A 25,894-nucleotide genomic window follows, 5' to 3' on the forward strand; every position below is an offset into this window, starting at 1 on the left:
AGACCCACTAGAGATGTACTCACTCAGGCTGATGCACAGTTTCTCTGCTGCATGGGTCATCTGCCAGTAGAATGTCATTTCTGCAGCATTTGGGCCACATAGGCCCGTACAAGACAATTAAGGATTTTGCTTATAGTTTTCTGCAATGTATTTGGTAGACAGTCTATAGCTAAATTGAAACTGCAGTGTGTTTCTGTCCAATCACTGTCTGACTCTGTGCTGACATTTGGAGAGGGGAGAAATGCCACAATTAAAAACAAATCAGTTGACTCACAGTTGACTTTACAAGTGTGACATTTACATTGATTCTGTTTAGCACAGACACTGAATTGTTAAATTACACTCTCTGCCTCATAAAGGCACATTCAGGTCAGCAAGGACATGGAGCAATAAGCCATTTTCCAATGTGTCAAGTAAAAAAAAATAAAGGTTTAATGTGAGCAGATTTTTATATGTAACGTATCAGTGCGTATGGCAGAGTTCCAATGAATAATGGGTTTTATGGTTTACTTTATGTTCAGTGCATTCTTGTCTTTAAAGTATTTTATACTCAAGTGCATTTTTTTTCCTCCCCAGGGCTGAGGTGATTCTGGGAAGCATAATCAAAAAGAAGGGCTGGAGGTACTGTATAGATTTTAGAGCCTGCCTGACAATTACTGCAATTGAAGTCAATGGCAGAACTCCCTTTTGCTTCAGTGGTAGAAGATCAGGACCACAGAACATATCTGAATTCTTTTGTTTTAAAAAATAGTAGCTTTTTTAACATGTGCTGAACCCAGCAGCTGGTTGGAAAAGTTGGCATAAAAGTCATAGGAAGAGCTGGTAGCACTTCCTATTACTAAGATTGCCCAATGCTTCCCATTATGAACCCCTGTTTTCAGTTGTTGTTTATAATTTTGCCAAACTTTGTTTGAGCTGAACGTTTCCATACCAGGTGTCTGCCTTGGTCTGAAATTTTTTTGGAAAGATTCAGCCATTTTTTGAGAATGAGGTTGGGGAAAAAAATAGGTTGTTTTACTGTTAGGAAAAGTTAGAAAATACCAGAATTCAGGTTCTCTGTGCAACCATAGTTCAGCTCCCTTGGGTGTTACATTATGATACAGTCTTTAATTACGTCATCATCACACTGTTTTTTTCCCCATAGGACCCCTGCCTCCTTCAGTGCACAATATGGACCTGGGGATCAATCAGGTTGCAGTGAAGGAGACTCTTGTTTTTAGATCCCCAGCCTCATTTGTTCTATAATAATAATATATGGAGATATTCTATCTCCTAGAACTGGAAGGGACCCCGAAAAGTCATCGAGTCCAGCCCCCTGCCTTCACTAGCAGGACCAAGTACTGATTTTGCCCCAGATCCCTAAATGGCCCCCTCAAGGATTGAACTCACAACCCTGGGTTTAGCAGGCCAAACCACTGAGCTCTCCCACCTCCCCTTCTAGAAGCTGGAATGTGTAGTGAATGAGGCAGGGGATTGCAGGAAGAGAAAGGATGGTCTCATGGTTAAGGCAGTTAAATGCTGCTCTGGAAAACTGTGTTTTATCCCTGCCTCTTTGACAGAGTTTCTATGTGATGCTGGGCAAGTCACTTAAACCAAACTTTTCATAGGTGGTCTCTAATTACATGTTCCTCGTTTTCTGGGTGCCTGGCTTGAGACTGCTTGACTTTGCAATCTTAGCAATGTTTTTTTTTCATGTAATGTTATATATAAAGAGTTAGAAAGCATGATGGGATTTCTTTTTGGATACCTCATATGAGATTAGACCTAATTTAAATGATTCATTCCTGTGTGTACACTAGCATATGTTTGTGTAGTTTAAGTGGCATTTACATAATCTTTAAAGCTCTCCACAATCTGTCCTGTTCATCCCTCCACTAAGGAATTATCCCAATGGCATTCCATTTTTCAACACATCAGATATAAGTATCCTTTAGTGGGATGATTATTCAATAGCGACTCAGTGTGCTGCAGAACAAAGTGCAAAGTACATGTCGCTGCTGTATATCATGAATATATCTCCAGGATCTATGCAGCATTTTAAGAGTGAATACAAATTATTTTAATTTGAGAGTATCTTAAACAAAAATGGGGAAATTTTCTAAAAGGATGCCTTAGCCCACACACTGCTACATGTTTTTGCCCCTTTGAATATATTCAACGTAGGCACCCGGGAAAGATTTTTAAAGGTATTTAGGTGCCTAACTCCCAAGGGAGTTACAAATCTGTCCCCTAGGGATAAGGGCAGAACCTGTTCTTTTTTAAGTCAGTGGCAGAAATCTCATTGACTTTATCAGGAGCAAACCCCTGTTCTTGAAAACTTGCCCCCAAAATGTTCAGGCTTGTAAATGTAGTGGAACTGTTTTGTTCAACTGTACATTGTGTGTGCATATTTAATGGCATTCACTGTCAGCAAGTGTCTAATACTTGCTGTATTATTTTCTTACGTTTCTTCATTTTAAACTGAAACATATTTTGTTTAATCTTCCTTGCTGCGGTCCTGCAGCTGATTGAAGTCAGAACAAAATAGTGGGCCCTGTTCAATGTTCATTTAAATCATTGGCAGCCTTTCTATTGACTAATAGCCATTGGGTCAGGCCCTTGGAGAGGGGTTGACAAAGATTCTGTAGTATACAGCAAAGTATTTTCCAGCCAATAGATCTTTGTTTTAGTAATACATTGGAATTTATAGACAAACCTAGCAAATGGATCATTCTTTTGGTTTTAATATCTCAAGGTCACTGTATAACAATATTCATACTGCTTCTCATTGAAGTAGTTTCATAACAGTAATTTACATCAGATGCTTTTGGTGACGTTTTCTACACTTTTCTCTTGACACAGCAGCATTATTGAAATTGCCAGAATAGTTTGATGTTTATCATTAATCAGTGTGGGTTCTAAGTGCTTAGCAGCAGCTACAGCAGAGCATGTGATTTCATAAATCCCTTATCTGTGAGCTCTAGAATTGGGCCTTTAAAACCATGACTAATATGTTTTTTGTTTTTCTGGAAGAGTTAAATGCTGAACTGAGCAGCTCTGATTTTCCTCTCGCTGCCATCACTTTCACACTAGTTAACTCCATTGATTTCAATGGAGTTGCAGGTGATTTACACAGTTGTGAGAGGAGAACTGGCCCCTAAATCTGCAGGAAATTACTAACTTTGCTTATACCTCAGAGTACAGAAGCTACTTTCCTTATTTATTTTAGGGTCCACATTTTGTTTACAAGGTAACAAGGTTGTACTGCATCATTGATCAGACGATGAAAGTTGGATGATCTACACTTGGACTGGTATAAGAAAGTGTATAGTTATTCAGTAGAAGCAATCAGAACTTAGAGCCGTAGTTCTGCATTGTCCTGCAGCCAAAGTCAAGAACCTTGAATTGAGGGACTCCTTTAAAGACAAACCTTATGACTGCTTTAGCTGTAAATAAAAGGAAATTGCCACTTTGGGAGTGGTACAACATCTAAAGAGGGTGGTTTTTTTTTGCTTTGATTTCTACTCCATATGCCTGTTAAAAACAAAATTGCAACATGCTTTTTCTTTTTTATGTCTAGGAGGTCCAGTCTGGTCATAACAACAAAACTCTACTGGGGTGGAAAGTAAGTTTTATAATTGTATGGTTATAGATAATAGAGTTTGATTCTGCATGTCTTTATCCCTTTAAGGCAACCAAGTTATATACAGGTTAGTGAAATCTTGGGGCTAATTTGTGCTCATTTGAAGAAGACTTTTAAAGAAGTCAGTGCTCAACAAAGATGTCGACCTGGCATTAGACCCTAGCAAATGGCACCAAAAGGAATAACCCAGCTGCACTCTTTTGATGCAAGATAATTCATTTAGATTGTTCAAGTGCAGTCTCTTAAACTCCCATTTCCAAAACATGGATGAAATCAGAAGGAGGGCAACCAGCATAATACTCCACAGGAGAAAAGCCGCCCAATCCTGCCAACATGATAGCATTTTATTTAACACATTGTTAAAAATATCTGCCTGACCTGTGGGTTTGAGTTAAGCTCACTCCCTGCAGCGAGCTCAGATAAAAAAGACCATCTTGTTTGAGGTAAAAATGGGCCATTTCTCTCTTAGTGTTGAGCTAAATGAAAGAGAGTTTGCCCTTTGTTGTGGGCTTGAAGCACAAATTTTACTGGCTGAATTTACTTCTGATGTGTTACCAGTGTTTGAACTATTGGTTAAATTATTTAAAGAGATTTAACGGGTTTTGCTTTTCAAACTCTGTACAATCTTTCTGTCGGTCTGCCTTCCTTCCAATTTGATCTGCACAGTGTATCAGAATATCTCAGAAAAAATGTAAAGTTTACTCCTTATCATAATTCATAAAAAAACTGCAATGTGTTGAACTGGGCGTTTTTCTTTGGACATATATAAAAGAATAAATGATTTTGTCATTTCACTGAAGTTATTTACCATAAATTCTGAAGCTGGAGAGATGCGATATAGGTTTTGGGTTCTTCAGCAGACTCTGGATATAAATAAGAGAATGCTATGCATTTGAGTACTGTAGATTTATAGTAATGGTCTTGTTTCACTTTATTGTGTCATTGCTTTGCTTCAGATGCAAAATATGGTTGATATGTTGCAAACACATACAAAATTAAACAGTCTGCAAGAAAGATTATAAAATGTTATATTGCCTCTAAATCTAGTTCAGATTTGAAATATGGGCCACATAAAATGTATGTAATTTCTTGTAGTTTTCCCTTAGAAGTGGGATGTCTACAAAATATACAATACACAATGAGACTGTCATCGTTTAATAACTCTGATCCTGATCCTGCAGTCCTTACTCAAACAAAATTCCTATTGACTCGTCAAGTGGAGTTTTGCCTGAATAAGGACTGCAGCATCTCTGAAAGCCCAAATTAATTACTTTGTTGTAGTTCATAAAGCTGACAGTATGTCTACATTTGAGGGAAAAGCATTAATTCTATTTTATATCCTTTTGGAATAGTTGTCAAAAGGTGGTGTGAACGAGAAAGTTTTAATAAGGGTGTCCTGAGGAGACCAGTTAGGACAGGGGATTAGATCAAATCCTAGTCCATCAAATTTAATTGAAGCTTGTATTGGTGTTCCTTCATCTTCCAATGAAACTTAATCACTTCATGCTCCCACTTCTAAAAGAATGATAACTTGCATGTCAGGTTGTACATTACTATAGAAAGGATGAATGTTACTGGGTATTATTAATATGAATGTCGTTGCTTCTGGATGCTATTGTCTCTGGAATTTGGTTGTTTCTTCTCCAGTGAAGGGTAGCTCTGTTATTTGAGTTCTAATTTTCTCATTTCTCAAACATTTAAAGCTTGTTCTGGCTGGAATATAAAATTAGCAAATCTAAGAACTTCAGTTCTTTAGGAGTGTTATAATAATAACACCCACACTAATAGTAATTTTACCTTTGCAGAGCTGAAACAGAAAGGGGACTTTCAAGAAAACACATCATTGAAGGTATGTGCTGTAAATGTGCCTTATCCATTCCAAGAATCCATCTGGCTTAAGGAGCATCTTGAATAAGGGAAAAAAACAACAACACGGAGATGAAGGAAGAAGGGGGACACGCATCAGGGCCCTAATTGTGCCCTGGGTGATCATTACTTCCCAACACAGATGTAATGAGGTTGAGTAGTGCCCATATAAGAGAAATTAAAACTACTAATTATTCCTCAAAAAAAAGTTTAATGACCTCCGGCTATAAAGGCAACACAGACAAAATAAGAAAAGAGAGATTGAAGACCAGCCCTGAAGAAAGATTAATATAAATGGCAAATTATACTGAAGACAAGCACAAGTATATGTAAAGTTATTCATTAGCTACTTACTACTAGTCTTAACACTATAGTATCAATACAACTTGAGATCAATTCAGCTTGAGCAACCAGACTTCTTTACTCCATAATCTTACCCTGCATTCGTCCGAAAATACGTTACCCTTCAGTCGGCCGTTTTCCACACTGGCCAGGTACAGACAGTCGAAAAGTACATGTCCCTTCGGTTCAGGGGGTGTGGGTCAGGTTTTTCTTATGACCGAAACACACACCTTTAGTCCTGTGCCTTCGTACTTTTTATCTTATCTGTCAGCCATGTTTTAAAACAGACCATCCAATCGGGGTGGGCCAAATTTTTAGTGTGGTTAGCGTGGTTGCTTCGATTTTATAAGTTATATGCCCACACAGCTCCATGTAGCCAATTGCCTCAAATGTGGTAAATGTGGATTTTATAAATTATGCGCGGGTGAATAGATTATCTCAATACATAATGAGTCAGCCTAAAGTGTTATCTGGTTGCAGTGCATCCTGACCACAAGTTTGTTTAATTCTGCAAGGCTTGCTTTCTGAAGCTTCCGGAAGTTTGAGGCCTAATCTTGACAATACTTTTGTTCATATTAATCACAACAAAGATGAGATTCACTCCACTTGCATGAAGCCCAGGTATTCGGACTCAGTGCAGATGGAATGTGAGGATGAAGAGAGGTGAAATTCATGTCATAACCTGGGCCAGTGTGCAGAGCTGCTTCTCCAAACTCTGGGTTGGAAAACAGCCATAGTCCCTCCATGGTGGTTTTGGGCATTGGAACATAAAAATGGATCCACAGCCCCTCCCCTTTGCTGGCCTTCCCCAAATTGATCTTCCAGGCCGGTTCCATTTCTTGATGTGGAGATCAGTTTGTGGCAATCTGGGGCTGCTCAGGCACCCCACTGCAGCTGCTCAGACAGCCAACCTCTTGTGCAGTCCCAGTTCAGAGGCCTAAGTGGAGTAGAGGGCCTCATGCTGGATCTCTGCACAAGGGGTGAAGAATCTTGGAGATGATTAGTCTTGCCTCTCACATATGAGATAAAACCTAATTGTGTCCGGTAGCTATTGCAAAAGCTGTTAAAATGTATGCCCCGTTCTTCTAGGTGTATTCACATTTGATCCAAAACATTACTAGTGTTAAAAATAAAGCAAGTTAGAAAAAGAAAAGTTCAGACTTATAAATACTAATTATGCATAGTAATAATATACTATGCTATAGAGATGGGCTCAAGCCTCATTGCTGATCAATTAGAGACCGTGCTTGTGTAAAGTTGCGCAATGCTCCCTTATCATGTTGTTTGGCAGCCGCTTGCTTTGTCCACTGCTTGCAGGAAGAGCAGCCTGTTGGAGCTAGTGGTGGGGACTTGGATGGACCCGCAGCCCCCCCATCAGCTCCCCACTCCCCTAAGTTCCCTGTGCAGCAGCAGCCCAGCAGGCTATCAATTGCCGGGCAGTTCAGCTGTCCCTCCCCCCACTGCTGTGTGCTGCTCCTGCCCTCTGCCTTGGAGCTGCTCCTGGGAGCCTCCTGCTTGCTGTGCGGGGTGGGGTGGGGGGGAAGGGGTGCTAATGTCAGGTTATCTCCTTCCCCACGCTCCTGCCCCCCATCTCCACAGAGCAGCGGGGGCGGGGGGAGAGAGGAATGGGATACGACAGGGCTCAGGATGGAGGGAGCTTGCTGGCAGCAGCTGCTGTCTCAACTTGCTGATCTACTTAAAAAGGCAATGTACTTAGAGTGGGGTCAGCGTACTTAAAGGGGCAATGCACATCTCTCTCTCTCTCTCACACACACACACACACACACACACACACATAGTGTGTCTCTGTCTCTCTCTGCCATGCTGTCTCCCCTCCCTCCATTCATGCTGCCTTGTAGACTGTGAAGCTATATTAACATCAATGTGTTAACCCTTGAAGGCTCAGCTGAGTGCTAGTTCATTATTTAGCAGTAAGGCATTCCCTGGGAAAATATCCCACCCTCTGACTCCACTGCCTCAACCAAGCTTCACAATCATCATTGCTGTGTACAGTATTAAATTTTGTTTAAAACTTGTGTGTGTGTATATATATGTGTGTGTATATATATATGTATATATAGTCTTTTGTCAGGCAAAAAACATTTCCCTGGAACCTAACCCCCTCTATTTACATTAATTCCTATGGGGAAATTGGATTCACTTAAAATCGTTTCGCTTAGCATTTTTCAGGAACATAACTACAACTTAAGCGAGGCGTTACTATAGCTGGATCTAGGGGTTTGGTTTATTATGCATAGCAAATTATGAGGAAAAAATGTGAAGTAGTAGTTGTGGCAAATTATTTGACACCAATGAGCAAGCTGGAATACGTTTGTATGAACCATTCTTCCACTAACCCTGTTTACAGATAGTTCACAAGCAGAAAAAAAGGCTGAATACATTTAATGAATTGTTCACTGCAAACCTTTTGCCGTGTTACAGTTAAGATACTGATCATTTTAGACACAAAAGAAAAAGACAGGAAAAGGACCCCTAACCTTCATGTGGAATTAAAATTAACAAGTGGAGAGCCCCCAGGGACAGATAGTTCAAGTTCTCTTTGAATATTGTAGAGCTGTGCATTCTATGATATACTATATCAGCAATTGCCAGTGGTAGTTATACTTTAATTAGAGGTACAGTGTGCCTGTGTGAGGTGTCACGAACAGAGGGTTTTATCTATGAAGCTAGACCAGAGGTCTTCACTGTACAACTTCCTGAAAGATTTCTAAAACATTTTCAAACAAGATAAGCGCTGTGATTTGTAGCAGAGGGATGCAGTTTGCTCAGGTGCTTACAAAAATGATCATTCACTTTTTATAACTAATTTAAATGAGTCAGGTTCTCCATTTAAAAATATAGTACACTAGTTCTCTGGAAATATATATTTTATCTGTTTTCTGAATTGTTGTTATAATCGTGTCATTATAAACACCCCGCAACTTTTGTTTATACTGGTGTAGCTCTGATTTACACCAGCTGGGGATTTAGCCCTCTGGAAATAAGCCACTTTACATCAACCAAGGTTCTAGTCCTCTTTTGGGGGGGCAAGGTAGGGGATTAAACAATTTAAAATAAATTTAGCATTACAGTACACTATGTGGGAGCATTCAGATATATTACAAATTCACCTTACTGCTATGAAAAGACCACATAGAATCTTGCATTCCTATAGCATGATCAAACTATAGATCTCAAAGCACTTAGGGCATGGTTACGCTTGCAGTTGTAGAGCGCTGGGAGTTAAACCAGCCTTCGGAGACCGCAGCAGGGAAAACGCTGCCAAGTGTTTATACCCTCAGCTGGAAGCGCACTGGCGTGGCCACATTAGCAGCTCTTGCCATGCCACAAAGAGCAGTGCATTGTGATAGCTATCCCAGCATGCAAGTGGCTGCAACGTGCTTTTCAAATGCGAGGGGTGGGGTGGAGTGTGACAGGGAGTATGTTGAGTGTATGTGGAGGGAGAGAGAATGGGTTTTTGTGGGGCTGAGAGCATGTCAGCACGCTGTCTTGTAAGTTCAGATCCCCCTCCCCCCCGTCTCTCTCTCACTCACTCAAAGCAAGCAGCATTCCTTTTTCCCGGAGCAGCCAGCTGTCAGAAACGAAGCTTTGAAAGGGCATATCCGCATTCCTACAGCTTTCCTACAGCAAGTTCAAAACAATGACAAGAGTGGCCACTTGACTTAAGGGGATTATGGGACGTTTCCAGAGGTCAATCAGAGTGCAGTAATGCAACACCTCATTCACACTAGCACTGCAGTGCTCCAGTGGGGGCGCAGCAAACGTTATTCCACTCACTGAGGTGGAGTACCAGCAGCACTGTAGCCACGGAGTCGGAGCGCTCTACGTGCCTTGCCAGTGTGGACAGGTAGTGAGCTAATGCGCCCGGAGTTCCTTTATTGCGCTGTAACTCGCAAGTGTAGCCAAGCCCTTATATAATGAATTAAGCCTCCCAGCACTCGTGTGAAGTCAGTAAGCATTAATGTTATTCCCATTTTATAGATGAGGAAATTGAGATACAGAAAGTGACTTTGTCCTGACACATAATAAATTTGTAGGAGTCAGGAATAGAACCCAGCTCTTCTGGCTTCCAGGACTAAGTTGCCGCAAGCCCATAGCCTGGCTATTTGTGCAACATTATGAGTTTAGCTTGTTGCAATTTGCTGGATAACTTTTGCAAATAGAGGGTAAATTTTGTTTAACTTGGTAGAAGGAGCCTGTTCGGTATCACATTTTTTCAGGGTTGTAATAGTCTTGGTAATCATAAATATATAACAATGTCATGATTCCTCTCCCCTGGGTTTTCATTTCTGGAAAGCCCCTGGAGTGGCAGGGCTTAATTATGTAGAACCATACCAATGTAATGTGCCATAGGGTGATTCAAAAATACTCTCTGACAGGATTTTGATTAGATTAACTCTGAAACAACATCAGTGAACGCTTTCCCTGGAGGCTGCCAATTGACAGGCTCACCAAGATGGTGTCTTTTCCAATCCAAATTTGAGTGTGATTAAAAAAAATTCTTGTGGAGGGCTATGAATTCATCATGAAGCCAAACTTTGATATTTTTTTAATGTGGCTGAGCAGACATGAGACATCATCGTCCATCTTCAGTGTACATTTTAGAATAGTCCAGTATTGTGATATGTCAGAACTGTCACTTCTTTTGTGATGTGTTCCAAACTTCATTCTGGCTATTTCTAATGGTATATATTCTTTTTTTTTTTCCTTGCTGCTTCTAGGATTAAAGGCTTCTCTCCAGAGACTGCAGCTCGAGTATGTGGATGTTGTCTTTGCAAATCGACCAGACAATAATACCCCCATGGAAGGTTAGTGAGAGCTTTAACACAAGATTTTAATGTGATTGATTCTGGATAAAAGGCTTGTACCAATCATGGTGGAAAATGAAAATCTATTTACTAAGTATTCAAGTGAAGCAGATTCAGTATAAAACACCTCACTCTTGAGACCTTGCAGTCCTTAATATTTACACTTATTCTAAATGCATTCATTTTTCTTAAAAAGGAAGGTATTGAGGATTTGTTTATATCACTGGGGTGGCTTTAATGCTGTTCATTTCCCCAAGTTTGTCTTTTTTCTGATTTCATCAAACACACCTGAAATGAATTTGTGTTTGAATCTTGTGCCGAACTTCATGCCTAATGAAATCTGCCTGTCCCTTCCTATAATGTAATAAATCTTCTGCCCTGTTTATGTTTGCAGGATGTGCCTGTGATACTAAGTTTTAAATGGTTTCTGAGGTGCCCATCTTAGGGGCCAGTTTGTGAATGCCTCACTGCCATTGATGAGCAGTAATTCCCATTGACTTCAGTGGCAGTACTCAAGCAAGTACCCGCTTGCCAATGGAAATAAGGGGTTCAAAAATTGGCCCTCAGTGAGGGAATGCTGTATAGCTCAAGGCCATAACTTTATTCTTATTTTAAAACAAGATCAAATAGATTGCATTTTTTCTGGGCGGTAGATAGCTGAAATTCTGCTCTTGTCTCCTACTCATAAAAGACGTGATTCCGCTCCCATTGAAATCGGTGGCAAAACTCTTATTGACTTCTATCATGCAGCATGAGGACTGATTAAAAAAATATTTCTCAATATTGATCAGTGGTGTTAGCTTGAATTACTAGATAGTATGATCCGGAATGCAGCACTTAATATAGGGGAGGCATCATGGGTAAAACTAGGATAAATTATATTTTTAATTATGATCCATGGGCTGGAGCTACATAGTTTGTGACCAAGCTCCTACCACTGTGGAGCTACCACAGACGATAAATGGAGGTTGGTAGAAGCTCAAGGGTAGATAGGGTGACCAGATGACAAAGATGAAATATCGGGACACCGGGGGGGGGGGAGGGGGGAGCGGAGCAAAAAAAAAAAAGCTGGAGCCCCCTCCTTCCCCCCCCCCCACCGCCAGGCAGCAGTGGCAAAGCCCCGTCTCCACCCAACTCTCAGCTCCAACCCCCAATACACCCCCAGCTCCCCCATCCCCTCGCTCCCAGGCCCAGCCTGGGCTCCAAGCTGTGCAGCCGAGCCACGCTCCAGGCCCCTCCTGCAGCTCCTGGCCCAGCCGCTCCCGGGCTCTGTCGCCCCGGCCCCGCAGCAGAGGCTGCTCCGCTCCGCCCCCCGGGACACTCGCCCCCGCAGCCCCGGGCAGCCCCTCTCCGGCCGCGGGGAGCTCGGGGACCCACCCGGGCAAGGGGCGAACCAGGCAGCCGGGGCCGGGCCCGGCCCCTCCTGGCAGGAGCGTGTCCGCCCCACGCGTGTCTCCACCCACCCGGGCCCTGCCCGCTCAGCGCTGCCCCCAGACTCACCATGCCGCCCTATGGCAGTAGGGCTGGAGCAGCCTCCACGCTTCGCTCCCGGCCCTGGCCATGGCCCATGTGCAAACCTGGGAGGGAGGAGGAATGCCGCATGCTTGGGGAAGAGGCGGGGCCAGGGCGGGGATTTGGGGAGGGATCCAATGGGGGGAGGACGGGGCAGAGTCGGGGCGGGGGGGGGGCGAGAGCCCCTCTGGGCTCTGCCTGTGCGCCGGAGCGAAGGGCAAAATTGCTTGTTTGTCCCATGTCCCGACCGAACATCGGTCGGGATGCGGAACAAACAAGGAAATATCGGGATGTCTGGTCACCCTAAGGGTAGAGTGTGGCCCTTCTAGGCCTTCTCTAGACTAGAATTTAAAGGTGTGATGTTACATAACATCTTCTAACAAACATTTTTTTAAAGTCTAGTGTGTACAAGGCACCCTTTCTTCAATGCTAGGGGAAGCCTCAGCTTTGTCTTGACCAGTTTAGCATGCATTAAAGGCAGTCTGCTTTGTCTTTTCTAGACTTTTAAAACATGTTTGTTAGCATGTGTTAGCTGACACATGCTAACATCACACTTTTAAATCCTAGTCTCAACAAGTCCATAGTTGACAAAGTCACAGTTACATTCAAGTGGGGGAAAATGACTGCTATTCCAGCCCTTTGTTCAGTTGTCCATTTGCATAGTCAATTGCCTGATTTGTATGCACAATTATGGTAATTAGATATGTATATCAGGAACACAGTCATCTGAAAATCTAACCTTTGAATTATAATTAAACTTCCGAGTTAGCACCCTATTGAATGGGGACCGTTAAACACTTCTCTTAGATGTCAGGTGTTTTTCAACCTAATGTTGAAACCCTACACAGGTTCCAATTCAGAATATTATCTTCTCAACCATTAGAACTAAAAACTTAATTAAAAAAACCAAACAAACCTTGCCGTCTGCAGAATCTGATTCTGTCATGGGTGGTAGAATAACTACATTAAACAGCCCAGGAACTTGATAACACTGTCTTAAATTGTTAGCTTGAAATTCAGAGGTTTTGAAGCCCATTTGCTAACTAAAATAGGCTCCAGTTCAAACTCTGGGTAGATTACATTAGCGTTACACTGACTGACAACTCCCTGCAGCTAGAGGATTAGGAGATTGGCCTGAGATTTTAAGACCAGGGGAGATTTACTGATAGGTGATAAGGTCAAAAAACATGACATGTTGTATCTTGGAGGGAGAAATAACCTTTTTTGCTCAGTCAATTATAATATAAAACAGTGTAGAGAGTATTTTATGTGTAAGCATGTTATGGCTGCTCTCACTTATGGCCTCCATGTTTTTTATTGAGCAGAAGAAGAAGAAACTACAAGTGATTTTCTGAGTCACTGTTATTGTTGTCGGCTGTATTTAGAAAGTATCTGGGCCTAGCTCAGAAAAGAACCTGTTCTTCTAAGAACAGTTCACCAACCGATGTGGCCTACATTAGAGCACAGCAGACATGGGCAAATATTGCAAAACTTTGCTATGACTATTTGGTTCACTCTTCTAAATAAATTCTCTTTGACTGTGTTTGTGCTTTTTGTGTGTGTTCACTTTCTGGGAATATTCTAAGAAATGGGTTTACTGGGTCATGATGTTCATGCAAATAACAAATTTTAAGTGAATGTTGGAGAATATTCTTGGGAAGTGAATTCTGAAGTTGTAAACATGACAAGCCAGAAACCTGATTCTAAGAGTTATGTTCATTCAGCATAGGCACAGGGACTTCAAAACAAGATTTTCCTTTGGGATTTAACTCATTCTCTCTCCTTCCTGTTGGACTTAACCTTCACTGAAAACCAAGGGCTTCGTGGTGGTCAGAATGAAGCTGGAAAGTTATCCTTCCTACTGCCATATCTAAGAAAACACATACTCTTAAAAAAAAAAAAAAAAAGAGACCCATTGTTAATGCCACTTCATCCCTGTCAGACAAGGCTACTCTGCATTCTCTCTACTGTTCCATCTGACAATGTCTCTTTAAACAGCATGAGTCATTGTCCCAATAAACCAGTTAAGAGAGGCCTTTCCATTACTCTGCAGTGTGGCCAATGACCTCTTACAGTACAGACCTAAGTAAACAGACTTATCTAACGAGGACAAGCCCAGAGAAGAAGTTCCTGACCAGTCTGTGTTATATCCTCCAAGACCTGTCTGTTTGAAGCCAAAATACCATTAAGCTGCTGCCCTCAGTGGATCCAAAGTTATTTCATGGAATGCAGTAGGCCAATTGTGCAGTGCCTTGTATGGAGTGGAGGGAATTCCTTCCTGAACCTACAAGTTCATTCTCTAGATGGATACATCTACACCATAGAACAGATTAACTGCGTAGGAAGGATTGCTAGCATAGTGTGCACCAGAATGTTTTCACAACCCCTTCTTTGGCTCTAATGACAGCTTGTATACATCTATAGATAGAAAAGTAAATGATTCCACTTGAATCATTAAAGACAATCTGCAATATTATCATCAGCAGAATTATAGTTCCTCTACAGCATTCTACAACCCTAGGGTATCAGGCAAGATTTCTGGAGAAGGGAGGCTTGAGGGAGGGATTTGACTATGAATGGTGTGGTGTTTACTCTTTTCATGTACTTTTTTTTTTAATGGTTCACCTAGTAAGCTTCTTCTATCCCACAGCATCTGTTGAGCCATCTGTCAGTTCTGCAATATCTGGCATGCACAATGCATGTTAAACTTCCTTGGGGAAAAAATATAAACCCACAGTCATTCCTGATTCCTATTCCTTATTTATTCATGTTTTCCCCAATATTCTCAATGTTAGTACCACAAGTAAATAAAATTATCCTTTGCTTGCTCACTTTTGAAACATTTGAAATAACATTTGAAATAAATAGTTACCCAGTCACAGCAGAGAGAAGAAATTCCTTCTAACATGCACAGTTATATAGGATTCCAGAGAATGGCATGATATACAGCTAGAATTAAATGGTAAGGACACACTAGTTTTTTGAAGGAAGTCAGTAGTTTCAAAGTTCCATGTGCATTCTTCAGTTCGTGTTCTTTTCATTAAAGCTGCAGTTGTTTTCCTAGGGTGCTACTTTGGTTCCAGTGGAAAGTGGTTTATAGACTATAAAAGAGTGTGTGCATACCATCAGGCTGTGAGGTAAATTCAGTAATCGTAAGGCATTCATTGTTTACAGTACCAGTGGCCAAAATGTCAGGAACTTACATGTGAGTAACCATGTTGTTTCTTTGTGGGTGGCCAAACATGTAGGCAATTTTATCTGTCAATAAATGGTAAATAATAAATGCTTTAAAACTATTGAATTACTCCCTCAGCCTGTCCATCCAAAAAAACCAGAAATCCAACTCCAGTATGCTGAATACTTGAACTAGGGCCAGGCAAACTGGTTTAGGAATAAGTATCGACCTCCTGTATTAATAGTATAGGACTCAACCTAAAAGTTCTGAAATTTTAACTTTTTTCCTCCCTACCCTCTTCCTTAACCAGAACTGCCGAAATACTGGAGGAGGCCATTCCTGGGGTATTTCCAGATTGACTGGAAACAGTTATCAGAAATCCTGAGTTAAAATCCTCCTTGCTTGGACTGTTGTAGATCAGTTGTATATAACTAGCCGGTGCGTCTCGCCCTGGTAATGGAGTTTCATTTGCTACCGATGCCAGGGTATGCCTCAGTCCCCAGATTTCAAGTCCTGTGCCTCCTGCACAAGCCCATGCCTGTGAGTGACCCACACTTCAGTTGTCTGAAGTGCCTGGGAGAGATTCATATCAAGGACTACTGCCAGATCTGTCGGGACTTCAAGCCCCATACAAAGAAGGACAGGGAGGCCAGTTTGATGTCGTGTCCCCCCCGCCCCCCCGACGGAGGCAGCGCTCCAGCCCTCATCGGAGCTGAGCTGGCTCGACTCGGCACCCAGTAGCTCAGCATCGGTGTGGCATGTTCCTCCCACTATGAGAGTCTCTCAGCACCATTCTCCTTCACTGGAGCTAAAGAAGAAACATGAGAAGCAGCTGGCCAAGAGGGGATATTTCCCAACTCTGAAGAGAGCCAAGCACAGGGAAGGCAGGGGAGGGCGACCTGAGTCTGGTCACTCCTCTACCCCTGCTCCGAGAGTGACACCGTCGACTCCACCTTGTATGCAGGCTCCTTGGAGTCAAGTCCTGGACCATCCCTCAGCACCAGAGGGGCAATGTGGCACCAGCAGGATCACGGTACCATTAACCTTGGAGGTGTTCATTGTGGCCAGAGAGCTGCTGGTTCTATCAGTAGCCACCGCCAGCAGTACAAGAGATGGCAGCAGTGGTGCTGGGGAGCAGAAGGGAGCATGTGGTCTCGGACTCCTGTTCAGTACCAGCCTCCTTGGTACCATCTAGAGGGAAACCGACCCTGCTCGCCTCTACGCAAGTCTTCCCACCTTGGCAGTGTTCCCTGGCACAGATGGGTACTGCCCCTCCAGAGGATGGCCCATTGTCAGCCTCAGGAGTGGGGTTGTATTCCCACTTGAGGAACAGTTGCCAGTTTCCCCCCAAGCAGCCCTACTCCCCAGTTGGTGGATCCAAGCGCAGGGGTACCACTGAGTACTTGGCACAGTGGGCACTGGTCTATGCAGATGCAATGACCATTTTGGAATGCATGAGGGATTCCCCGATACAAGGGCCCGCTTCGAGATGCTCGTACTCCGTAATCTCAGAAAGAAGAGAGGCCCTATCCCTATGACCGGCACCCAATCTGCACTCCTGTATTGAGCCTTAGGACCTAGCTCTATGGACCTGGTCGGGCAGAAGGAGAAGAGGAGGACCCCCTGCCGGTGCAGGCCTCTTCTTCTTCTTCCCTGGATGAGGCAGTGTCTGGGGCGTGCGTATCCCTGCTCACAATGACTTCGCAGCTCACCAGGAGCTGTTGAAAAGAGTGGCCTTGAAACTTGGGATGGAAGTGGAGATAGTCAAAGAATCCTCCCACAGCCTGGTCGATATTTTGACCACTGCGGACCCTTCAAAAGTGACCCTCCCTCTCAATGAGGCCATTATAAGACTGTTTAAAGCCCTGTGGCAAACCCCATCTTCCCTGCCTCCTATCACAAAAAGGGTGGAAAAGAAGCACTTTGTTCCCGCTGAAGGCTGTCGGTACTTGTACTCCCACCCCCATCCGGGGTCCTTAGTGGTCTCTGAGGCCAGTGTGAGGGACAGACAGGGTTAGCAAGGAGTGACCACTAAATCAAAGGATGCCAAGAAACTAGACCTTTTTGGCAGAAAGGTTTATTCTACAGGGTGTCTACCACTCTGCATCTCCAACCAACAGGCCTTGCTGGGGAGATACAATTTTAATGTTTGGGATTTGATGTTGAAGGACTCTGTTCCCCAGGAGTCAAGACAGGAGTTATATGCACTGGTGGACAAAGGGAAATCTGTGGCCAGGGTCTCCCTACAGGCTACCCTGGATGTGGCAGATTTGGCAGCTAGATTCATGGTGTCTACAGTGGTCATGTGCAGATATTCTTGGCTCCAATCCACACCTCTGCCAACTGAGGTCCACAGTCCATCCAGGACCTTCCATTTGAAGGTACTTCACTCTTCTCTGAACAAATGGATGCGAAGTTTCACAGCCTGAAGGATTCTAGAGCCACCCTCAAGTCCCTGGGTCTCTCTGCTTGGTGTCTTCGATGAAACACTTCAGGCTTCATCAACCGGTCCGCTTCTCAGCTCCACCACTGTGCTAGGACTTGTTTAAGAAGCAAAAAGGAGCTATAAACCCAGACAACTGCTCCCACCTGCTTCAGTTACTGGGCCCTCAAAGATACTTGGGAAGCTCCAAGCAGAACTTTCAATGGAGTGCCTGAGGGCATTATACCAGTTCCTGCACTGGATCCTGCCCCCTTTGGTTTTCAGACCGTTTCTCCCGCTTCAGCGCAACATGGTCCCTCACACTAAACTGGGAGGAGTGGTGCATACGCTGGAGGGTAGGGATAGGATACAGAGGGACCTAGACAAATTAGAGGATTGGTCCAAAAGAAACCTGATGAGGTTCAACAAGGACAAGTGCAGAGTCCTGCACTTAGGACGGAAGAATCCGTTTCACTGCTACAGACTAGGGACCGAATGGGTATGCAGCAGTTCTGCAGAAAAGGACCTAGGGGTTACAGTGGACGAGAAGCTGAATATGAGTCAACAGTGTGCCCCTTGTTGTCAAGAAGGCTAACGGCATTTGGGGCTGTATAAATAGGGGCATTGCCAGCAGATTGAGGGACGTGATCATTCCCCTCTATTCGACATTGGTGAGGCCTCATCTGGAGTACTGTGTCCAGTTTTGGGCCCCACACTACAAGAAGGATGTGGAAAAATTGGAAAGAGTCCAGCGGCGGGCAACAAAACTGATTAGGGGGCTGGAGCACATGACTTATGAGGAGAGGCTGAGGGAACTGGGATTGTTTAGTCTGCAGAAGAGAAGAATGAGGGGGGATTTGATAGCTGCTTTCAACTACCTGAAAGGGGGTTCCAAAGAAGATGAATCTAGACTGTTCTCAGTGGTACCAGATGACAGAACAAGGAGTAATGGTCTCAAGTTGCAGTGGGGGAGGTTTAGGTTGAATATTAGGGAAAACTTTTTCACTAGGAGGGTGGTGAAGCACTGGAATGGGTTACCTAGGGAGGTGGTGGAATCTCCTTCCTTAGAGGTTTTTAAGGTCAGGCTTGACAAAGCCCTGGCTGGGATGATTTAGTTGGGAATTGGTCCTGCTTTGAGCAGGGGGTTGGACTAGATGACCTCCTGAGGTCCCATCCAACCCTGATATTCTATGATCACCTCAGACCACTAGGTACTGAGTACAGTGGAGGAAGATTACACTCTCCAGTTTATTTCCATCCCTCCCTCCCTCCAATCCCTCTTCCCCGTCCCTCTTCAGGGACCCTTCTCATAAGCCACTTTTAGACCAGGAGGCGCAAGCACTCTTCCAGGTAGGGGCCATGGAGGAGGTACCTCAGAGCTTGAGATGGAAAGGGTTTTACTCCCTTTATTTCCTAATCCTGAAGGCCAAGCAGGGGTCTCAGACCCGTCCTAGACCTGTGTTTCCTTAACAGTTATCTCAAGAAACTTAAATTCCACATGGTCTCCCTAGCCTCTGTTATTCCCTTCCTGGATTCAGGGGACTGGTATGTCACCCTCGACTTAAAAGATGCCTATTTTCATATCTCCATATTTTGGGGCCACAGAAGATTTCTCAGTTTTGTCATGAACCAAACCCATTACCAGTTCACCATCCTCCCCTTTGGCCTGTCGGCAGCCCCTCGGGTATTCATGAAATGCATGGCAGTGATGGCAGCCTTCCTCAGAAGATGAGGAGTGCAAGTGTTCCCTTACCTCGACGACTGGATGGTCCAAGGCCCAGGTGAGGGCCAGCCTCCACCTGGTCTAAGCTACTTTCCAAGCACTGGGCCTGCTGATAAACAAGCAGAAGTCAACACTCATCCCCGTTCAGAGGATAGAGTTCACTGGTACAGTATTTGATTCCACCTGGGCCTGAGCCTTCCTCCGAGAGGCTTGCTTTCAGGTAATGTCATCTCTGATATCGCAGATCAAGGCCCGCCCCATCACAACAAGCCATTTCTGCCTCAGACTATTGGCTCATATGGCCTCATGCACAAATGTGATACAGCATGCGAGACTGCACCTCAGACCCTTTCAAGTGTGGCTGGCCTCTGCGCACTCACCAAACTGTCATCATTTGGACTTCATGGTTACAGCTTCCACCCAAGTCCTTGCCGCCCTAGATTGGTTTAAAATAATCTAATTCAGTTTACCTGTGACTGAGAACAGGTTTGAACCTTTGGAGCACTCCAGAGTTTCTTATTGAATCAAGCAAATTAAAGAGGAAAAAACCTCTGAGTCATCTAGTCCACCCTCTGCCAAAGCTGGATTGCTCCCAAAAGTTCTAAGGTGTATCAAATCACTTTAAATTCTTATGTTAGGCATTGGATAACTGAGTCTTAAATTTTTATCAGAAGACTAATTAATTTACATTCAGAAAATCAGTTGGTGCAGATTGTAGTCTCCAAGGAGACAGACAAAACTCTGCTAATCTAAAAAGCTGAGACTCATGGTTACTATTATTAAAAAGTCATTTTTCTGTACCCTAACCCAGTGGCTCTCAACCTTTTCAGACGACTGTACTCCTTTTGAAAGTCAGATTTGTCTTGCCTACCCCCAAGTTTCACCTCACTTAAAAACTACTTGCTTACAAAATCAGACTGTAAAAATACAGAAGTGTCACAGCACACTATTGCTGACTTTCTCATTTTTACTATATAATTATAAAATAAATCAATTGGAATAGAAATATTGTACTTACATTTCAGTGTATAATATATAAAGCAGTATCAACAAGTCATTGTCTGTATAAAATTTTAGTTTGTACTGACTTGGGTAGTGCTTTTTATGTAGCCTGTTTTAAAACTAGACAAATATATAGATGAGTTGATGTACCCCGTGGAAGACCTCTGTGTACCCCTGGTTGAGAACCACTGCCCTAAGCAAATACTAGAACATTTTTATAATGAAAGTAATTCCATATCAGGTGCAGTATTCAACCCACATTTATTTATGAAAGGCTCAAATAGTTCACTTAAGAACTAATCCCCTTATTTCACTTCCTCTCAACTCCCAATGTTGTCATTGTTCCATTTCCCACATCCTTGGTGACTCTCCAAAGTGCCAGGTCCTCTTTTACCTTTCCCAACTTCCCTCCCTCCCTCCTTCTCTCTCCTTCTTTCTCTCTCTCACTCCCCCTAAAAAGCATGAAGTAGGGATAGGCCATGTGCCATGTGAATTACGGCTACTGAGTTTGCTAGTGCAGACAGTGTCCGGTAGGTTCCTCATTTCTGTGAGTCATCTGTACAAATGCAGAGACTACTATGTTCAGTTTAGGCAGCCTCTCTGATTGGCTCTGGGTTCCCAGTTAAAATCTCAGGAGCTTGGTAATGACAAGTACTCTGTGGCAGAATAAAAAAAAATAGCATGATCTTTTACAAGAACCTAGAAATCTCTATCCAATTTCATAGAAATATCTAAATAAGTAGAGACAGGCCCTGGCCAAAACCCCAAGTCAAGATCTGGATCTGAATTTGCAGCTCAGAATTGTCTATCTAGTGGTCTGATGTTGCACACTGAATGTGAACACTCCAAAATTTAGTAAAGTTCAGTACGAGTCCAAGACTTCTTGTCAGAGATATTTTTTCTCTCTTTTGTAAAATGATTTTCTTTTCTTTTTTAATTATTATTATTATAATTCCTTTTGAAAAAGAAACAATTCCTTGATGACAAAAACAAGTATTGAGGCTTCTGGGTGGGTATATTGCATTCTTGAAGCCCCATGCATCATTAATCAGGTTTGGTTTATTATCTTGTAATTCTAGAGTGTGTAATTTTAACCAAGAGGCCTTTTAGGAGACCAGCACTTCCGTTATGGATGTTCTAACATGGGGATTTAACAGTTCACAGTTTTAAGCAGCAATAACCAATCTAAAGAATGCACTAGCTCTTTACATTGAAATCAAATAATTAATTAAATAATTAAAAACAACCTACAGAGCCAATTTTGGAATCTTCATTTCATTTCTTTTTTTAAAATAGAATATTTCTGGATTTCCATGGAGGCAGCTCATCCTCTGTGGCAGAACCTGTGGGAGGTGCCCTGAAAGAGGCAATCCCACCAAGGATCCCTTTGCAGCGTTCATTCTCTGTCATTCCATTGAAGGGGGCCAGGAGGGTGAGGTTTAGGCTGCAGGGCCAGTCCACAGCACATGAGGATTTGCAGGAGGCTTGGGCCAATTTATGTGGAAGTGCTTTGCCTCTGCACTAGTTCTGCCTCCTTGAAGCCCCCACCTCCATTGGAGCCATGCTACCAGGGATTTCAACATCTGTGGCTGCCTCCATGAAAAGGGGTGCTCTCCCGAAAAGGTGATAGAATGCAACCTGCAGGTATATTATTTTTACTGCTTAAGATTCATGGAGCTGAAGTGGGAACAGTGTACATCTGCCCTGCCAATGGCCAATCACTTCTCTCCCCTGCTGGCCTAGTCTTCACCCTTTAGCCCTGTGTGGACCTGAGACCCATGGAGAGGGTTGGTTCCATAGAAGTAGCTGAGCCCTGCTTCCTCACATGAGTGAGATGATCAGTGTGTGGAATATGTCCTCCCTGTTCAGACAGAAGGAGGATGGATCTAAGCCTTAGGAAGAAAAATATAATGGGGACCACTCCTCTTCTTTCATGTCTCAGAGAGACAGGCAGGGGGGAGGACATTCCCTGTGATTAATAAGACACAAAAGAAGACTACATGGTTTTTATACTTATTATACCCTTCATGTCATGGGATTTTTAAACACAGTTTTTGTAGCAGTGGTTATAGAAAGGGGGGCTTTTAAGAATCTTTTTCTAGCTAAAAATAAATCACTTTTGTTCAGGGTTATCAAGTGGGAAGTTATGTTATGTTGCTGTTAGTCTGCAGCCATGGTCTGTGGCTTTGGAATGAGTTATTGCTCTCTACTGTGCAAGGTAAAGCTTCATGGAATTGGAATTAACTATGAATTTAGCTCAGATGTGACAGCCCACCTGTACCAGAGTGTTACTTATAAGAGCTGCTGTTAGGTGTAGAAGAATCAAAAGGCACACACTTGGAATTTCTTAGCAGTATGTTTGTGTTCAGCAGAGAAAGAGAGATTCCCAGAGTGTAAGATCAAAACAGCAGCCTAACCAGCTTAGCAGCCCGCACTCTTCTCTGAAGCTGAGAATGCACCTTAATAAGAATACAGGTGCAAGCAGATAAACAACATTCACTGTTGAAGCCTAGTCACCTCTAGTCAACTGGAAAATAGCAGCTCACATGAGTTCCAGGTTAACCCATGTCTGTTCATTCTGAGGAGTAAGGCCCTGGCCCAACATTTGACAATGCACAAGGGGATTGCTGCACCTATAGAGAGCCCTATTGAAGTCAATGAGGATCTGCACACATTGTCAATGGTGGGATCAGGACTAACTCTTTAGGTGCTAGCTAGATTAAAATATTCTGCAAAGCACATGCTAACAATACTTTATTTCTAATACATTACAGGATTCACAGATTAATAACATGGATTCCAAAACTTATAGCAATTGTTTGTGTGCTGTGTACACAACAGCATTTATGTACAAAAGGGGAGGAAATGTTGTTATTTGTGGTATAAATATTGGGGGCTTGTTTTTATACTCTAAGTAGTAGAATAAATTATTGCAGTTAATTATAAAATAATTATTTTTGTCTTAATTTCATCTCCTGCCACACACACCCATTATAAAATACTGCTCATCTTGGGCCAAATTTTGCTTAATAATAACAGTAATGTAATAAATTAATAACAAAAACAATAAGCACTTCCATTCAGCCTTTCATCTGAGATGTCACAGCAGTTCACAAACATTTCTAACATCTGTGGTAGCAGAGACACGGGTACCAGGATTTGACCCATAGGAAACAATTTTAATCAACTTCAAAATTGTTACAGTCTGGAGGGAATTGTGTTACAGATTCTAAATAATAATTTATTTACAGTCGATCAACAACTTCCACCCCCAAACCTGATAGCTACTGTTTCTGTAGGACCCTGACATATTTATGTTCCCCTGTGCAGGGAGCCAGCTAGCTAACAGAGGGAGCAAAAGACCTATTCCCTATTCACAAGCCTCTTCCCAGAACTATTGAAACATCACTAAGGTTGCATTTGTTAGACAAGATGTACACTTTGCCATACTGGCTTGTGTTCTAGTTTTTCAAGGCTAGGGGTAATAAAAATCATCATTCACCAAAGAGGGTAGGAGACAAAGGTTAGAAAATGTTATATTCAAACTTCCAAGAAGATATTACTGCAATAAAGAATAAACAAAGCCATCATTAAAAAGTAGGCACTCTTTGAATGACTATTTATCATGTAACCCACTGTTTGAACATACTCAGAATTTTTTCACCATTCAGTGCCACGTTAGTTACCTGTTCATCATGCTCTTTATTGGATCAGAGTATGCTCACAAATTTAATTAGGCCTTTAACGTGGGTGAAATACAGTGTGGCTGTGTCCAAATGAAAAAAAATGACTGCAGGATCTTCTGCATCCTTCCCTTCTAAGGGGGAAAAAAAAGAGTCTAATCAAAATAAAATGTAACAAGCTACCAATGAAAAAATAAGCTGTATATAAAATATACAGAAACAGAAGCATGGCAAGAGGGATAATTTCTAGTTTGGTGAGATTTCTTCTAGGAGTATAGATGGAGACTTTATGTTTATCTGCTTCTCACTACCTGCAGAAGAAATCTCATAAAAAACTCCAAGATTTTCACAGTAATCTACCCTCTGCCAGGCTTCTTTGCTTGATCCCTTTACAAAGAGGATGAGAATGCTTGTGATATAAAAGGATATATGTCTTCAGGAACTGATACTCTAGACAGTTATAGCTGCAGCTACAAATGTAGTGCATAATTTAATAAAATGCCACACACCAGGCTTTCTCAATCCATCTAAATGATCAATAGCTATGATTCCATAATAACTTGACTGCAATTTAATAGGTCAAAAATTCATCACATAGATTTAAACTCCAATCAGTTTCTTGCAACTTTGTTCCTTGAAAAAGACAGCTCCTGCTGGTTGCAAGACACCCTGTGATTTACTGATAATATGCTACTAAATATTAGGGACAGTTTCTTATGCTTCTCAGACCTCATCTGGCTTATTTTTGTCAGGTATCTTTTAAAGGATATGCTATCAGAGTGGGTAAAAAATCAATCATTAGGATAAATGTTTTCCACATAATGGGTTTATTTCTTTTTTAATACTGAGATGATGTTGGCTGAATTGGGTTTCTGGAAAGAAGTTTAATGCAGCATTAAGTTTATAGATAAGCAAGGAAAAGGGTTAATTACTGGGTCTTGTGCTACAGAGGATTAAGATCTAATAGGAAGATTAAAGTTGTCAGACATCCTGCAGGATACTGTGCAGTGTGAGTCTCTTGATATTTGGTGTGTTTTTAAAGCCCCAGCTCCCGGAGTCATGTGAATGCATAAACATCTCAGTTCAAACTAAGGCCTAAGTGAGAACAAAGTGGTGTTAGGCTATGTGAGGGTCCTCTGTGAAGTGGTGAATTTCACCCTCAGGGAGCAGTCATGGTACCTGTTGGCTGTGTGTCCAACTGCTCATTTTTGCGCGCACACACACACACACAGTTCTGAATATATGAGCCCAAGGACTAAATTTGCCTTTGTTGCTAAATTAACAATAGTGATTCTGAATGAATGACATATTCCATCCAGAAAGGCCGCTGTGCCAAAGCTCAGCAATAGACGTAGCATTATTAAAGGTGGCCAGGAGTGTGATTTTATCATGATGATTAATCATGAAAATAACCAACCTCCTGTGGGCCTGCACTGGGCAGAGCAAGAATGGAGACAGGACAAATTTGGTTTCCCATGAGCCTGAGTCAACTGGCATGGGTGTTTAATTGCATTGTAGCCATACCGCATGACACTGGGAAACCCAGTTATCAATACATGTGATGTGCACTGATTCAGTGTCCCGGGGGCTTTTCTATGCAACCAGGAAGTCCAGAAATTTAACTTTTTTTCTTTTAGTGAAAGCTGTGATTCCCACACCATCGCTTGACTCCAGGAGCTGATGCTTTAAAAAAGCCAAAACACTGAATGGTCAGTAGA

At 42.6% G+C, this 25,894-nt stretch overlaps 1 protein-coding gene across 5 annotated transcripts in view; it reads left to right on the forward strand.

The window, feature by feature from the left end:
* Positions 1–25,894, forward strand: part of KCNAB1 (potassium voltage-gated channel subfamily A member regulatory beta subunit 1) — a 239,956-nt gene that overhangs the window by 192,669 nt on the left and 21,393 nt on the right. For all 5 annotated transcript variants that reach the window (XR_004647220.1, XM_034782392.1, XM_034782393.1 and 2 more), the window contains 4 exons: positions 577–621; positions 3,560–3,604; positions 5,428–5,471; positions 10,573–10,659. Coding sequence is in view for 4 of the 5 variants with exons in the window: in XM_034782392.1 (XP_034638283.1) it covers positions 577–621; positions 3,560–3,604; positions 5,428–5,471; positions 10,573–10,659 (221 nt within the window). In the remaining variant the exon portion in view is untranslated. The remainder of the gene's footprint in view (positions 1–576; positions 622–3,559; positions 3,605–5,427; positions 5,472–10,572; positions 10,660–25,894) is intronic.

This window comes from Trachemys scripta, chromosome 9 (assembly GCF_013100865.1).
Source record: "Trachemys scripta elegans isolate TJP31775 chromosome 9, CAS_Tse_1.0, whole genome shotgun sequence".
Taxonomy (NCBI): Eukaryota; Metazoa; Chordata; order Testudines; family Emydidae; genus Trachemys; species Trachemys scripta.